A 16,817-nucleotide genomic window follows, 5' to 3' on the forward strand; every position below is an offset into this window, starting at 1 on the left:
TTTAATTCAAGAGGACTGCTTACCTTAAATCACCATAAGTAAGGGTTGCGCTGCCAGTCCTAAGGTTCTTAATTTCACTCCGGGGCTGACGATTTCCTGTGTCACTACACTGTGAAGCTGAATCCAGAATAACAATTTCATACTTGAGTGCCCAGAGCCAGGCAGATGCTTTGCATAAAAGTGTTCTCTTGTGCGTGTGGAGTGCCTGCAGCTCCCCCCGGGAGGTGGTGGGTGCTAAGCACCTCCGAAAACCAGGTCACCGTCACTCGGGAGCTCAGAAAGGAACCGAGGTGCCAAAGTTTAAGACTAAACTTACAAGCAAGTGACATCGTCGTGGAAGAGAGTGTCTCCGAAGGACTGCTGTGCTTTTGGTCATTTGAATTTTCGTATGTAATAGGCATGCGTTTGTAAATCAGATGTCTGCATAGCTTTTAACGCCCTCCAGAGATAATATGAGGATAAAAGAAAGAGGGAATGAGAGAGAAAAAAAGGAAGATGGGGGAATTAATAAAACAGAAAGGGATGGAGATGTTGTTCAAGGCTTCTTTTAGACTAGCTTGGGCATGCCTCATTGGCTCTGAATGCAAACTAGTAGTTAGGAGGCTTAAAATAAACATAATGAAGTGGGGTTTCTTCCACATAATGCATAATAAAACTGTGGAACACATGTCCATAGGATGTTTGGGGGAGCAAAAGTCTAAATAGCTTCAAAGAATAGTTTAGAAGAGCCAGACTTGGAAGTTCTGGAAAATAGATCCATTTTGGTTTATTAAACGTGGTAGACTTGACAGAGCATCTGGTACAAGAAGGCTCTAAAGTGTGGTAAGGTGGAAGCTGGGTGGACATACTTCTCCATACTTGCTTGATTTCTCATTCTCTTCCCTTAAGCATTTGATACTGGCTTTTATCAGAGACAGGATATACTACCTTAGATGCTCCTTTCATCTGACTCAATACTTTTATATTCTATTTTGCATTAGTAACTTATGGTTTCCTTTCTATAGCTTACTTAACTGTGTTGGCCTAGATCAATTGTTCTTCCTCTTGTACAGCAGCAGTAACTATGATTGCTACAATGTTCAAATTTTAATCATTTTAGAGCATGTACTGAAGTGGCAGGCAGACATTTTAATTACAGGGATTAAAAGGAGAAGAGATGTGAGTGAGTCAAGTGCTACGTAAAAATAAATGCATCGCCCCCTTGTACCCTGAGGGTCATCACTCTTTGTCTCCAATGGATTGATAACAGGATAAATTCAAAAGCAGAGGGAATTGTACTGAAAAACACCTATATTGAACACAAGGGTTTACCTAGACCAGGGGATAATGTATAGATAATACAGTATAGTATAGATGAATACCTTTGTTTATCTTGTTTTAATTTCCCCAAAGCCATTTAGTCTGTGCTACTTAAAATACATTATTTTGTTCAGACACAGAATTACAAGGATGGATTCAAATGATTTTGTTTAACCCGGGCTTTCTAACTCAAATTTTAAAACCATTTTCTTTATCATCCAGGTTGACTTTCACATATTGAGACTTGGTTCCCAGACAGACATTACTCTCCACCTGGTAGCAAGGCAGCGAGTGGGCACAGAGGGAGAGGAGCCCCTTAGAAAACCTTTTCCTTGAGTGCTCTGGGCTTTAAAGTTGATCAGTAAACAGCAAGCCAGTGCCGAGTCTCTGGTGCAGCTTGCTCGTGCTGTGCGGCACTGCTCAGGGAGTGGGTAGTAGCTTTCTTGGGAACTGGATCTTTCAGGCACGCTTCAAAGGGGACTCATAAATAGAAAAGTACAGAAGCCCAGGTGGAGGTAACAAAGGCACCGGTGACTTCCGCAAAGTTTACTTCAGAAGAAATGTGCAGCCAGCCTCCGTGGAGAATACATAGCTTCCCATCTAAGTAAAAAAATAGAGAAAGACAGAATAAAGTGTATAGATCTTCTCCCCTCAAACACAGCATTACTAGCAGAAAGAACATTTAGTATTGTATCTATGTTCTGATTATGCATGTGAATAGCAAGCAGCAAAATACAAACAACACTTCATAAATTACATATATTTAGTGCCTGAGAAATAAACATTTTAACTGAGAAATGCTTCCATTTATTTATTTAAATTCATATAAAATGTGTAAGTTGTATATGTTTGCCAGTTTCCTCCTAAAGTCATAGACTTTAATACCTGGGTTGTATCACTACCTAGTAATTGTGGAATGATTTAGATAGAGTTTTTCAATCTATTTTTCACCTAACATTCAAAATCCCATTTTTTTTCTGCTGGACCCTCCCAAATTGCATCATATTCTGTGATTTTAAGGGATGCTGAGATGGAACTCACTGGAAAAAAAAATCCATAGAAAATCTATAGATTTGTGGGGCGGGAGTTTAATAGAGGGCATGTGAGTAAGCCTTTGTTCAGCATGGCTGTCATTTCCTCTTTGCTGCATTTCACTCTTGCCCAGACCACGAACTCCTTAGGCAAGGGACCATCTCCTTTGTTCTGGTTGTGAAATGTGTCTGGTTGGAGTTTTCCACTGCTACTAGAGTTCAATTAAATACAAATAATAAATAGTTAATGGGTTGCCAAGCTGCAGAGGTGGGGCTAATCAGCTGAGGCTTCATGGGGTGGTTAATGATGGATTAGGAATGGGGGAACTGATAAAGCTGAATATTTAAAGGCTAATATTGTACAGGATGATGGATGCTTTGTCAGCTTCAGCTGCATATGACCAGAACTAACATTGTGCTTATCTTCTTCCTCCTTCTTCTGTAGATTACTCGGCTCCAAAACATTGGTGTTTTGAGAGTCTCTGTCCAAATTCCCCTGAGTGGAGCACTGCCCATCAGAGGGGACGGCCTAAGAGGCTGTCTTACAATTGAAATTGGTTTGGGAGGTGAAAAAACAGTGACTCTATGAAGGAGGGGTGTTATCAGCTGCACACTCGTCTGCTCCTGTTCCTACTCAGCTTGCTGAAATGGAGGGATTTCAATTGATTTTGTTTTCTTTGCAGTGCTGGCTGGCGAGCCAGTGAGAAGGGAGCTGTGTTCTGCAAGCGTGCAGCACAGGAGGGGCACGTCCCACTGCCTGTGCAGCGCTGCTGAGAGCTACCGGGAGCTTTGGCTTCTCATCCGTGCCATGGACTGATGAGCTACTGTATCACTGCATTTTGTGTGCAGAGTGAAAAGGGTAACATACACCTACTCATACAAAGGATCGCTATATATCACAACTATATTTATTTGTTAAATAAAATAAAAATAATTATGCATGTATTATTGTTTATTAACCAGCAACACATCATATTCTGATATTGGTATCTCAGTAGGTATATTTAGGCTTAAAAATTAATACCTTTTAGTGCCAAATTCTGTCCAAGGGATGTGACTCCTACTGAAATCAACTGATGATGCTAACAGCTAAATGATGCTGTTTTTTCAGCATCTAACTATAGGATCAATAAGGCCTTCGTCCTTCTCAGTAGTCTGTCAGCTAGTAAGAAGACAGGCAGCCTTGTAGACAAGACACAGACAACGAGGTCAAGAGAAGTGGATTCTTTTCTCAGTTTGCCTTAGGGGTTTTGCAAAGCCTTGGACAAATCACACAATCTTTCTGTTAAACCTCCTGACTTCCAAAATGGAAATGATCATAACTGTCTACTTCCCCAGGATGTTATGGAGTAAATCAATTCCCTGTATGTAGGGGGGGGGGGGTGGGGAAACAACTACCTGGATGCTTTGGAAGGAACACACGTATTTCTGTTAGTTTTCATTTTTGTAAACAGCCTAGAGTGCACCTAAGCTTTAACATATTAAAAAATTAAGCAACATCTAGAAGAAGATTTGGTTATATAGGCAGGGTATAGTTAGTATAATATATTAACATTGCTAGTCTCATTCTCCTATGGAGATCATTTATTTTGGATAAGGCCAGAGTGACTATGAAAGATTGAAAGGTCAAATGTTCCCAATCAAATGAGAGTGCTTTGCAATTGTTTTACTTTAGATGGTAGTCAGGAAAATATTTCCACATTCCATTTGTTAGAAAAGATACCCAGAGCCGGCATTAGTGGTGGCTTTGATGCATTCTCTGGTACATTAGTCCAGAGCATGCTGATGTAAACAGAAGTGTCTCTTCACCTTTCATCTTTGTTCTTCAACTTTGATACTGGCCCCCTGCAGTGGCTTCTTTCTCCTCCTGGGGAGGCTTAACAAAGTCAATTGATAGAGAAGAAAAGAGCTTCATTTTTCTTCTCTACTTAAGACTCTAAAGAAATAGACACATCTATTGTACAGTCCCTGAAGCTCTTGAAATAGTGTGGGTTTTTCTCGCGAAACCTGAGGGGAAATGAGCCAAGAAGGAAGAAAGAAAAAAAAAAGCACGCGGTTTTGTCCACAACTTAAAATAAGTACATCATAATTTCACTTCTGATGTTTTTTTTGGGGAGAAAAACTGAGATAGTATAAATTACAGCCAGCGCAAGCAACATTGCCTATGATAAGTTGGTCCATCATTACCCATCATAAGACCCTGGTTTTTGATGCCTGTAACTGACAAATATTAACTAATTTGTAATGATTTTTTCTGTGACTGGTGTGTCAGCCTGAAGCTGATTTTTAAAATACTTCAGTCAGTTTGCAAAATAAGGTTGGCAAAAAATACATTTTGCTTGTGTTAAAAAATATTGTTGGACTGCATGACTGAGAAACTCCCCTATCTCCATGCTCTAAAACTGAAATTTGGCAAAGGATTTGCCAAGGATTTGATGGGTGGGGAATGTCTCAGACTGTTTCCATTAAAAAATGTAAATACAGACCTCTGGTCAGAATGGTCTTTCCACATTCTACTGTCTGAAAAGTCCAACAGTAATGGATATCTGCTGTAGGTTTACTGGGAATGGGCAGGGCTTTCCAGCAATGGCTTTTCCTAGCAACAGAGGCCTTTGTGGAGGTGAGTGCAAGAACTGAGAGAGGGTTATGCTGTTGCTCCCCACAGTCCCACCCATAAACATGTATGAAAAGTAGAAGAGTCCATGATTAGGATGCAGGCTGTGCAGACAAGAGGATGATTGGAACTTAATGAGAAAAAGATGAGGAGGCTGTGACAAGAATGAAAGAACAGTAGCCAGTAGGGATGGTGTGTGGGACTGAAGCGAAGAAGCGAGGAGGTTGGGAGAAAGGAACCATGTACTTGGACCAGGAGTCAAAAATGGACTACTGAAGTAAGACTGTTACGTTCTTAAGGGAAAGGGATGAAGGCATTGGGCTGAGAGTGAGAAACAGAGGGTCCTTGGGTATTACAGAATAATCTTTTCAAAGAGTCTCTGTGGTCAAAAAAAAGCTGTGAAACTCACTGACAAAATGTGTGTTTTATTTCTCCAGCGATTGCTGCATTTAAAGAACATCAATCTACTGCTGGTGAATCCTGAGGAAGCTCTAGTGGCAGTGTGCAGCGTCGTGGATATCAAGGGTCTTGACCCAGTTCTAAACCATTTGGACTTGGGAGAATTCTACATAAAGGGGGCAGAAGCGTTCAGTTTCTTAGGCTGTAACACAAAGAACAGTGATTTTGAAAAGCTAAGGTCTAACATGTTAGAAGATGGTAGGTTTACTGCCCATAGTACCCTAGTTCTCCTCAGTTTATATGTATTATTTTAAGCAGACTTTAATTGCATAATCATGTTAGTTTTTCACAGAACACTTACCACATTAAGTGCAAGAATGGATAGGGCTCAGGAAATGAATCAAGGAACTTGTCACCATTACAGGATGAGGTGCCTTGGTAGCTCCTCTTAAGTGCATCCCTCCGGCAATTTTCATTAACTTAGTCTTTCTGCACAGAAACATGCCATTGCTTTCTGTCATTTTTTAGACTGTGTTCACGAGCTGAAAATCCCTATTTTGCAACAGTTTGTTCTGTGACACTAGCTAACTAAACTGACTCAGTGGCAGCTCCTTCAAAGCAAAGCTTTATTCTCTCAGAGATAGGCAGCAGAGAAAGCAAAGTTTTGACACCAGAACCGTAACTCTCCTGTCATCTTTCCAGGATTTTTGCAGGTTCTCTCCATTCTAGTTTTTCCCCTCTCCAGTTTGGGAGAGGCCGCTTATGAGATGCCACAGGCATGTCCAGCTGTTGTTGACTCCACAAACCCCCTTCCTTAGGGCAGTAACTTTTACAGTTTTAGTGCCCATTTTGAGTCATCTCAGGCATAAGAACAATAAACACCCCGTCTTTGTCACTGGAAACAGGTAAGGGCGTTCCTTTTTAGCAGCTTCCCCCCTGTAACTTCAAGAGTTATTTGTGCTTTCCTGGACTGCATTTCATCCTTCTTTGTGATGGAATTGTTTTCTATTTGCACCTTCTTTTACAGTATCCTTCAATGTAACTCTTTTTAATCATGTAGAAGAATGCAAACAAAATAAAGTGACCTGTATCTTGTATTTGTAAAGGTAAAAAATGTAACACCCTCATTTTTCACATGAATGTAGTCAATGGGACTGTTTTCTCATCAGAACTCTGCCTGATTTGTTGCAACAAAGCCTGGAAGTTATAGAAGGAATGAATGTAAGTGATTGTAGACAGAATAGATCATATTCTTGCTGAATTATTTGTGGAATTGAGGAAGTCACTCAAATCCAATTTCTGAAGATGGCCAGTGAATTTTCCTCCTCTGGGGTACAGAAAATCCATTCTCTGAATTCACAAAAGCTTTGGGTACATGTAGCTGCAAAGAGGTGTCAGTGATTGCTGTGCTCAGAATGACTGAAAGACTGTATGATATACAGTAGACCACACTGTAGAACTGTAGGACCCAGAAGTCTTCAGGTGCCCACTCAACATGAGTTGTCACTTTTGATGTTAACCATTTGGTTGAAAGTACCTCTTCAGCTCACAAGGAGGCGGTTCATAAACCCCTCAGCTGTGCCACAGCAGAGCACCATAGGACAAACCTACAAGGAAATGCAGAGCATGCAGTAAGGCCTACTGGTGCCACATCCCAAACAACTATGGGGGAAAAAAAAAAAACAAACCAGAATGCCCATGCACTGCAATTATCATAGAATGGTTTGGGTTGGAAGGGACCTTAAAGATCATCTAGTTCCACTCCCCCTGCCATGGGCAGGGACACATTCCACTAGACCAGGTTGCTTAAAGCCCCATCCAACCTGGCCTTGAACACTGCCAGGGAAGGGACAATGAAAATAGAAAAATATGAAAATAGAATATGAAAAAAAACCCCAAAATAGAAAACACGGCTGTGTAGCTAAAGACTACACGTTGAACACTTCATGTGGGAACCTGAACTCTCCTGCCAGTTGGTCTCTGTACACAACACTGGGAGCAGACAGAGCACGTCCCTTTCTGCGGGTCATCCCCAGCCAGCCAAGGGCCCTGGCCCAGCGCGGGGAGCGCTTCTCCTCCAGCCGGGCCCTCTGCCCGGCCCACACACACCGCTCTGGGAGGTGACAAGCACCGAGGGGGGAAGAGAGGCGGCAGCCCTTCACCCAGTGCAAGGGCTAAGGGTGAAGAAAAAGAGGAGATGTGCCCTGTAGGGATCAGGGCCCCTTCCCCAGGAGCCGACCTCCCTCATCCAGACAGCCCTCACCTCCGACACCGCTGCCCCCCGCCAAACCGCCACAGCCGTCAAGCGAGGAAGTCGTGTGGGAGGGGGAAGGGAGAGCGTTGCCGCCCTCGCTTTACGGCCCGGCGTGTTTTGCGACGCCCAAGATGGCTGCCCCCAGGGCACAATGAGCCCGCTCCGGCCGCCGCCGCGGCCGCTGCGGGGTCCCGCTGCCCGGGGCTGAGCCGGCTGCTGACGACGGGGTCCTCTGGCCGCAGCGAGCGAGGAGGGGGACTCGTCCGCGGCCGCTTGGCCTGCGGGGCCCCGCCGGGGCGAGTAACGGGAGAGAGGAGCCGGCGCCGGCGGGCCTCCCCGGGGCGGCGGGGAGGGGGGGGATGTGGGCCGCTTTGCTGCGGCGCGGGGGCCGCGGCGCCGGCGGCCTCCGGGGTCTGGCGTCGGGCGGCCCATCCTGGAGCCAGGTGGTGTCGGAGGCTGAGAAGATCGTGGGGTACCCGACGTCCTTCATGAGCCTGCGGTGCCTGCTGAGCGACGAGCTCAGCAACATCGCCATGCAGGTCCGAAAGCTGGTGGGCACCAAGCACCCGCTGCTCGACACCGCCCGGTAAGCGCCCGGCCCGACGGGGAAAAGCTGCCCACCGACCCGCCGGCTGCGGGTCGGGGACGGGGGAGAGGGGTCCGGGGGTGCTGGGGCCTCGGCGGAGGAAAGGGCCGGCAGCCCTCCGGAGGCTTGTCAAAACTTGGGGGAAGTTTCGGCCTTCGCTAGCGGTCAGGAGCTGAGGCCTGGGTCGGTGGTCGGCACCGGGCCCTCGGGCGGGTGGGCGCCTCGGCCGTGGCTGGAGCGGGTGCCCGAGGGCAGCCGCGGAGGTGCCGTAACCGGCGCGTCCCCAGGGAAACCCGTGCCCCGAGGCGCGGGGTTTTGCGTGGGCGGTTAGCTCTCCGCTCCAGGACCTCCGTTTCCGTGCCGCAACAGGTCTTCCCTTCGGTGACTCTCTGTCGCGCAGAAGTTGCTTCGGCCTAATGCCACGCGCAAGGAGTGCGTTTCCCCACGCGACGTGCAAAAACGTCCCTTGATAGTGGAAGAAGTATGGCTGTCTCGCTGACAGTTACGTGTTTTTTAATATCAAGAATGACGTTGCGAGGAAACTAGTGGAAAAAACGGAGGAACTAGTCAGCTTAAAAGCCCAGAATGACGCTGCTCTGAACCATGTGTTTTGTTACTACGAGCTTTAGAAAACATTGTCTGTTGTGGAATATCCAGCTGGGAGTTTTTCTATACTGTTGAGATTTTTAGGGTTGCTAAGCTGGTTATCCATACTTTCATTTTTAAGGGAAACTGATGGAAGACTCGCATTCCTGCCAATAAGCAAAAGTTGGAATTATTGGGCAGTGTTTTCTTTGACTGTAAAACAAGAACTGATTGGCAGTGTTTTTTTAAACAATAAAATGCCAGAGGCTTGACAAAAGAAGTGCAATTTTCCAAGGGCATTGGGTTGTGGGTTTGGGTTTTCTGGGTTGGGCTTTTTTCTGGGGGGGTGGTGGTTTTTGTTTGATAGAACTTGTTTGCTATAACTGCAAACATAGCAATAGAACCCAAGTTTAATATGCACAGTATTTTTGAACAGGTGTAAACCAAAAATGAGCATTTGTTCAAAACAAATGTTCTGCTTTTCTTTTAAAGAATAAAAATTGTAGCTGTGTAGTGGTCCTTGGCAACACCACAATTATGGTGTAATGATATAAAAACAAGATTTGTTTTTTAAGCTCTCTGTCTCTAAATCTGGTTGTCTTGAGTGAACAAAAGGAGTACAGGGGACAAATGTAGCTTTTTAAATAAACATTATTTTCAGGGAGGGGAATTTAGATACTGGCTTTAAGTAGACTTTTCTGAAAGAAACAAATCAGCTGCTTAATAAAAATTGAAAATACCTGACTTTAGGAAATGCTGGTGGAGAGGATTTTGTTGAATTGTTAATAAATGCAGGTTGTGGTATTATGATAAGCTTAGCAAAGATTTTTGTTTTCTTTTTTAAGAGGGGGGACAAGAAGAAAATGTTTTTCTGCCTTTGGATCCAACTTTAAGGTCGGTTGATGGAATGTGGGGAATAGGAGGACCGAAGCACGATGTGTTTGGGCTCTTAAGCTTCCACTGCAGTTGTAGAAATGTCATAGAGACCCGCAGTGCTAAAGTGGAACTTCAATGTTAGCTTTAGAGAGTCTGTTTAATGTGTAGTGGTTGCTGGTTTATTGTGAGTTAAGTTTAAATACAGTATTTTGGGGTATGGTTGGAGGTTTCATGGTGGAGCTATGATGTGTAGGGGGTTTTTTTGTTGTTTTAAGTGGGCTGCTTCGGGCTTAATTCTGTAAGCCTGTGGCTTGTGGAACACCAGTAGGAATATAATCATGCACAGGGTCAGCAGGATTGAATCAATGCATTTTTTAAATTCATATATGTTTCAGAGTACGCTACTAACCTGATGTGTTGTGCTGGAAAAAAAAGTCAGTATTTACTCACATAAAACTGAAACCGTGTGCCCTTATTTTGGATGTTCTTATTTGGCTTCACTGGTATTTCCAGAGCCTTCGTTGCAGATGCGTTTCCAGTGGCCTTGACTTTTGTATTATAAGAGGAGTTCATTTCCTGCTGACAAGTTTTAGTAGACCTCTAGCAATGCACAAATTGTACCTCGCCTTGTTTTATGGTATGATTTTGCAGTAAGGTGAATTTTGACCTTGTTCTTTCTTGATAATCTCTTTCTGAAATTTGGCTGTTGTATGTTTGACTGTAAATGTGATTGATTTTAGTTATGGGTCTGAGATCCATAGCAGTTTAGGAAACAGGTCTTGATTTTTCAATACTAGATAGGTGTTTTAAATCTCTGGCTCATTAACCATGCTTATAGAGTAACATGGGTTTCCCCTTGTGTGTTCAGGCAAATGTTTTAAAGCATGGTTATCTAAAATATGTTCTTTGGTGATTTTTTTTTTTTAAAAAAACTTAAGTGATTGATATGTTCTGCAACTCTAATCTTTCAGACTGTGAGTGCATAAATACTGTATACATGTATTAAGTACTCCAACACTTAAGGGATTTTTCTATTTGTGGGAACATCTGAAAAATCTGTGCAGTAAAATTGATTAATTGCACGTGCTGTTTCTCAAGTTTCTACTCGTTTATTTTTGAGGTTATAAGTGGTGACAATCAGATTATGATTGCTTGCTGTCATCTCCAAGCAATATTCATTTTCTTTAACCTTCTTTGACTGGTAGCATTTTGTCATCAGTGTTTTTGTGTCTACCCTCCCTTCCTGTCTTAATGCTTTGCTAGCCTTTGAAGTCTTCCTTAGACCATTAGGGGCTTCTTAAGCATTGGTAGAAAACCCTCTGCTTTATCTGCGCAGAATAGGTTCTAAGCTGAGACAGCATAAGACATAATTGCCACCACATTGAAAGCCTTTAGTGTAACAGGAGTACTGATGAGCATTTTTAAGCTTTTGCCGAGCTTTGAGTCACTAGGCTGTTGCAACGCGTAGTCTGTGCTGAGAGCCTTAAAGAAGGCAGCTTAAAGATAACTGTCCACGTGAGACGGGACATGTGGAGGAACAGCTGTTGGGGCAGTATACGTTTCTCTGATGATCCCATCCATTTCTTCCTCTCGTTTGGATGTGACGGTGGCAGCTCCTGGATGTAAGTGCCTGCCATGGATCAGGACTGCAGCAGGTGTTCTTCTGGGATGATGTGTGACCCTGATACCTCCTACCAAGCCTGTGCCTTGCCAGCAGCTTTAAATCTGTGAGCTATTGCTGACTCTGCTCTTGGGAGGGCAGAGATGGGTAACTGAGCCCTACAGTGAGGGATTTGGGAGTTCTGTAATCCCTGCGCTAAAGTCAAGTTTATCTTTTTTATTTTTTTTTTTTTATTTTTAAGTTTTTGATATCTTAAAAGTCGGCCACGTGAAGTGAACATCCTCAGTACTAGCTTTGCCAGACTTGTTAGAAAGAGGGCGAAATGTGAGGGAAGGGTTACATTTCATTTCAGAAAGGCTAATGTCTAGTGGTTTGCAGATCATTGGAAGCTGGGGTGTCTGGATTATATTCACAGCTGTGCTTTTGGCTCTCTGACTAGGGCAAGTCACTTAATTTTTCATACATGCATTTACTGTAAAATGAATAATGCAGCATCTGTTTTCTGGAGGTGTTACACTTCATTCATTACAGCCTATATCGATCACTGTGATCTCTGAGTGGAAAATGGTGTATAAGCAATATTAATATAAGAATACTTTAAACAAATGCTATCATTAAAATATTCACCTCTAATGGATACTCTGGAAACAAAATTGCAATCTGACTACTTCTGGATCTCTCTGTTTGTAGTCCTGTGAGTCACTGTACAGTTCTTCAGAGTTTTCAGTGTTCTTTCCCTATAACGAAGTGTTTTCAGCAGCTACTCAAGACTAACATTTAAATTTTTTTGCTCTTCGGGCATTGTTGGACTAAAGGAAAACTTTTTCAATGCATGAACATATGACCTCCTTTTCAGTTGGGAAGCAAACAAATCTCCAGTCTTCCCTCTCCTCTTTCCCTCTCCTTTCTAGGCTAGCATACATCCTTCTTAATATAGGAAAGAATCTGTAATTGGCACAGTGATCTACTTTTCTCAAATACATAGTGTGAATAACGTTTTCTTGGTTATTTAATCTCCCGTGAGAAGGGTATAGCTTGCTGCAGATTGTAAACAGTAAACATTATGGCCAATGCATCACTTTTATAATATCACTAAATGAAATGGAACACTTCATACACGTAAAATTATTATGGGATACCATTTAACTGTAGCCATTCTGTCATTAGCATGTGGGAGGAATGATTATATTTTAGTTCTGTCAGAATTGTTTGTTGGTGATAAATGCTTAAGTAGACTTAGTTATGGTTTATGTGGATTATTACAGAAATAAAAAGCCTCGATAGACCAGGTTTTGTTCTGTTGCAGCCTGCTCCATGTAGATCTCTAGCCATTTTAAGCACTGAACATAAAATGCAATCCAAAGTAGCTTCAAGATTACATGCTTTTCAGTTAATAAGTCAGATAACATTGGTTTCCCGATAGTTCTGTTTCTCTGTCAGCTTGAAATGGCTTAGTTCAGTAACACGTATCTTGTAACTTCAGATGCGGTGTGCATTTGCCCTCCTATGTAGGTGACTGATTTCAGCATAGACCTAGGGATTTGTTCCAACCTGGTGTTGATAGAATTGTTATTGTCAATTTTATATTTTGTCTTAACAGAATGGTGACCGTAAAACTATCCTTTTTTTATAATTGTAGATGCTGTGTTTGACCACAAGTAGCTTTTTAGCAACTTGTTTCAAATGTTTTTTTCTGGGCTAGAAAAATAAAAGTGTCTATTTACTTGGCAGTGGCTAATGAGGTAACTTTCTCTGAAAACAGCCAGCAGCTGGATACTCAAAGGGACAAGCAGAGGGTCTGGTCAACTTACAGCTTCTAGAACTAAAACTTACCACAGTCTTTTTAAGTTTTACTGAATTGCTCAATCTGTAACTGACCTTGGGGGCATAAAGTCCCTCTCCTGCTGTTGCTGGATCAGAAGTTAAAACACATTTGCATTCACTAAATTTTATTATTTTTTTCAGCCTGCTGTAACACTTTGTAAAAAGTATTTTTTGTGGTAGAGAGATGTGATTTTTATGATTGTGGTCAGAATGCCTGTGAAGTTAGCTATGAGGTAGCAGTTGTGTAATTTCTTATGTTTACTGCAGAGATCTGTTGGACTTCCTGGAAGCACTGGCCACCAAAGCTAGCGTGCAGGGCACCTCTGCAGAACGTCTTAGCAGTGATGTCAGAAATGCAGAAGTGTTGTTCCTGCTTGATATGTTTGATACTATTTGCAAAATTACTGAAGTTCTGGTGCTTATAGGAAGTTTGCCTTTGTCTGGGAAGACTGTTTCCCAAAGCATTCTGTATAGCTGATGGAAACAGAGGTGCTCTCGGGAGAGCTCCAGTTGAAGCATCGGAGTTAAATTCTTGCTTTGACTCACCCCATCAAGAAACTTCTCTCTTTTAAGAAAGGCTAGTCTCTCTTAGCTAAATTAGGTTTTGTGAATATCTTTCAGTCAGTTTTGATAGACTTTAGTAACTTCAAAAACCTTCATCATGTTACATCTCTTATAAATGTTGGTACTCCCTAGGGGTTTCTGTTACCATACTCGCCATCAGGTAAACCATTCTTAGACACAAAAAATCACTTTCTCATGTATTTTGGCTGAATGAACCCACAAAGAGTTACTGTGGAAAAGTTAACTTTGGAAGGTAAAAAGACATAGAAGAAATTAAATTGTTGTAGGTTCACATATGCACTGAAACTTCCTTCTATATCTGATTCCTTCCATGTTCTTGTACCTGTGGCCTTCACTGTGGTTTTCAGTTAGCCACCACTTAATATTGTGTTGTACAGTTAAGGGGAAGAGAGAATCCGTTTTTGTAGGTCACACTCATCTTTCATGCTGTAGTAAGGTGGAATGGCATGAATAGATGTGTGCTGTTTGTGCTTTCTCCCATATTTTGTTTTTTGTTTCTCTTCCTGCGTAAGTTTCACTAGTGTACATTTTTTATTAGTTTTCTGCACCAGCAACATTACATTCATATACTTGAGTACTCATATCTGTCAGTTATTACTACTCTTTTGAAGAGCTGTCAGTAGACTCCAGAAGATGAGAGCTGCGTCAGAATTTGTACACTTGGGCTTGAGGTTCACAGTTCATGTTTAAGGGGCCTTAACTTTTTTTTTTTTTTTTTTGGTAAAATGTTACATTTTTGTTGGGTTTGGCAGCAAGAATCTCATTCTTGAAGGTAAAGCATATTTGCCAGTCGTGTGTGTGTGTATACTAAAAAAAACAATTAGGAACCTAAACTAAAAAAATCCGACATATATACAATAGTATTCTGAGTGAGATACGTTGATGGTCTTAAGCTGTAGTGGCCTTCCTGTTTGCGACCTCTGTAGTGGGCAAACTAGTATAGTGATAAAGACATCCTGAAGGAATAAAGCAGTGTTTACTCAAGTTTGGTGCTTTTATTCTCAAAGATTCATTCATTCTTCCTGCCACCACCCCCACCCCACCCCCCTCACATGAGTAAACCCTAGCTCAAGAACTAAAGGCAGTCATTGTCATGATCATGGGTTTACTACAAGTGTTGGGAGAGGCTGAACTGGTGAGTAAACAGCTAGTTTTCAGCTGTAGTGGTGCTGAATTCTTGTCTTGTCATGCACTGATAGTATTTGTGTGGAAGAATTTATGCAAAGAATGTTTAATTGTATGGTACAATACCCAGTTTTGCTGAATATTTTGCCACTATAAGCAAAGTAGGATCAAGCAGCAAGTATGCAGTATGGATGTGCAAAAGCGAGGCTGCAAATGAAATTCTCTTGCGTTTGAATAATTGTTTTTTGCAATGATTCTCATTTAAATATCTGTGTTGAATCCAGCTTTCTGTGCTTGAGGAATGTATTATTTCAGCATGTAGGGTGGTCTTAGTAAATGAAGTGTGTTCGGTAGATGATGATGCTGTTTGGGATTTTCTGATAGAATTATTTACAGTGAAAACTGATATGCTGTCCTGATATTGATAATTTCTAGTATTTTTTTATAGGGAATATGAGTCTGAAGATTTCAGCAGAATTTCATGTACAACTCATTCTGATTAAATGAAAGACTTTGAGATTTCTTAAGCTTGGATTTCAAGCATGTGAAAAAGAAACTGAATGTATAATGAGCAGATCCAAGTGCCAATCAGTCTCGAAAGGATGTAGTGTACCACACCTAGAGAAGACTTGGTTTTATTTTAGGCACACAGTAGCCTAAGTATCTTTTTAAAATAAAGGTAATTTTTAAAGTTCACATCTGTTCTTTCTTGCTTTCAAGTACAATTGATTCGTAACGCATGTGAATATCGAATACCAAGTTTAATGTACCAGTGAACGACTGTTATGTCAATGTTTGCTCTACACAGGAAAAAAGTACTGAGTAACTGGAAATAGTTTCAAAATAATTCTTTCTGTAACCCAGAAGAGGGTTGCCAAATATGCCTTTATGTAAAACTCAAATGAGAACCAACGTCAAAGAGTAATCAAAATTCATATTTGGGTCACTGGAAATGGTTTTCACTCAGTGGATCTTCTATTTGGCTATGGTAAGTTAACTTCTTTGACTTACAAGAATAAGGGGAAAAGTACTTTTCCTAGGGCTTTTACTCTTTCTTAGGTCTATCGTTTGTAGCTTGCAAAAGTGTTCTCCCCTACTCGAGGCATTTCCCTCTTCCGCCGCCTTTTTTGTTGATGCTGCCTCCATGTTGACTTCTCTCCTTGTTTCGGAGATGCTGACAGGAGCAGGAGACCCTGTTAACAAGTCACCATGAGCATTTTCAGAACTCCTCCAAAAACCATGGGTAACACTGTATCCTCTACAGCACTTTGTAAATCTATTCAGGAAAATACAAAGTTCACAAAGGACTAACCTAAGCTCAGGAGTTAGATGTTTCCATACTTAGACTATTGCTTTCTCCTAGGGGTGGCAGACCATTGTCTTAAATTATTAATATCTTTCCTTTACCCCACATCTGAGTGTCTTAGTTTCCCTCAGGGTAGGCAGACTGTCTGCAGTGCTTGCCCTAAAGGAACTACTGCTAGAGACAAACCTGACAGACTATAAAGGAACACCATGAATTTAAAAATCGGATCTATTACAAAAATTAAGTTTAAAATCTGTAGCAGCTGCTTTGCTGTCCTTGAATTGTCCCTGCCAATTCTCTGGCATTGACAATCACTTTAGCTTAACTTTTTTTCTTCTCTCTTGCTGTGTGAAAGATTCATTTAAGGAAAGAAAAACTGATCATATAGGAAAACTGGTGAGACTCATTATACATGAGCTTTTAGCAAACACGTGGTGTGTGAACTAGCTAGATTTTACTTATGATAGATAGGGCTTAGAGATTTGCCTCAATACCTAACTTAACTGAGAAACTCTAGGACCTGTTCAGCCTGCTGGAGTTTCTTCAGGTGAGCCACAGTCATCATCTCTTCAAACCTCAGCTATTCCTAAAGAAGCATCAGGGGCTCCAGCTTTTCCATTCGTTTTTCTCATTTCTTTTCCACTTAAATTACAAGTGATGGTTGTTCCCGTTTTGCTTTCTTGTTCCTCCAGTTCCTTTCTTCAAAATAGCA

At 41.9% G+C, this 16,817-nt stretch overlaps 1 protein-coding gene and 1 long non-coding RNA gene across 4 annotated transcripts in view; one reads left to right on the forward strand and one right to left on the reverse strand.

Moving 5' to 3' along the window:
• Positions 1 to 1,362: 1,362 nt before the first annotated feature.
• LOC115338697 lies at positions 1,363 to 7,679 on the reverse strand. Its single transcript, XR_003922506.2, has 3 exons — positions 7,607 to 7,679; positions 5,705 to 6,950; positions 1,363 to 1,899 (listed from the first exon to the last, which is right to left on the reverse strand). It is a non-coding gene; the product is annotated as an uncharacterized LOC115338697 (long non-coding RNA).
• Positions 7,680 to 7,724: 45 nt separating this feature from the next.
• The window catches only part of PDSS2 (decaprenyl diphosphate synthase subunit 2), a 122,297-nt gene continuing 113,204 nt past the window's right edge, over positions 7,725 to 16,817 (forward strand). For 2 of the 3 annotated variants that reach the window (XM_030007481.2, XM_030007480.2), the window contains exon 1: positions 7,725 to 8,183. In XM_030007481.2, coding sequence (XP_029863341.1) covers positions 7,957 to 8,183 — 227 coding nt within the window. In that variant the 5' untranslated portion in view covers positions 7,725 to 7,956. The remainder of the gene's footprint in view (positions 8,184 to 16,817) is intronic. The other variant, XM_030007479.2, reaches the window with a different exon arrangement.

This window comes from Aquila chrysaetos, chromosome 2, assembly GCF_900496995.4.
Source record: "Aquila chrysaetos chrysaetos chromosome 2, bAquChr1.4, whole genome shotgun sequence".
NCBI lineage: Eukaryota > Metazoa > Chordata > Aves > Accipitriformes > Accipitridae > Aquila > Aquila chrysaetos.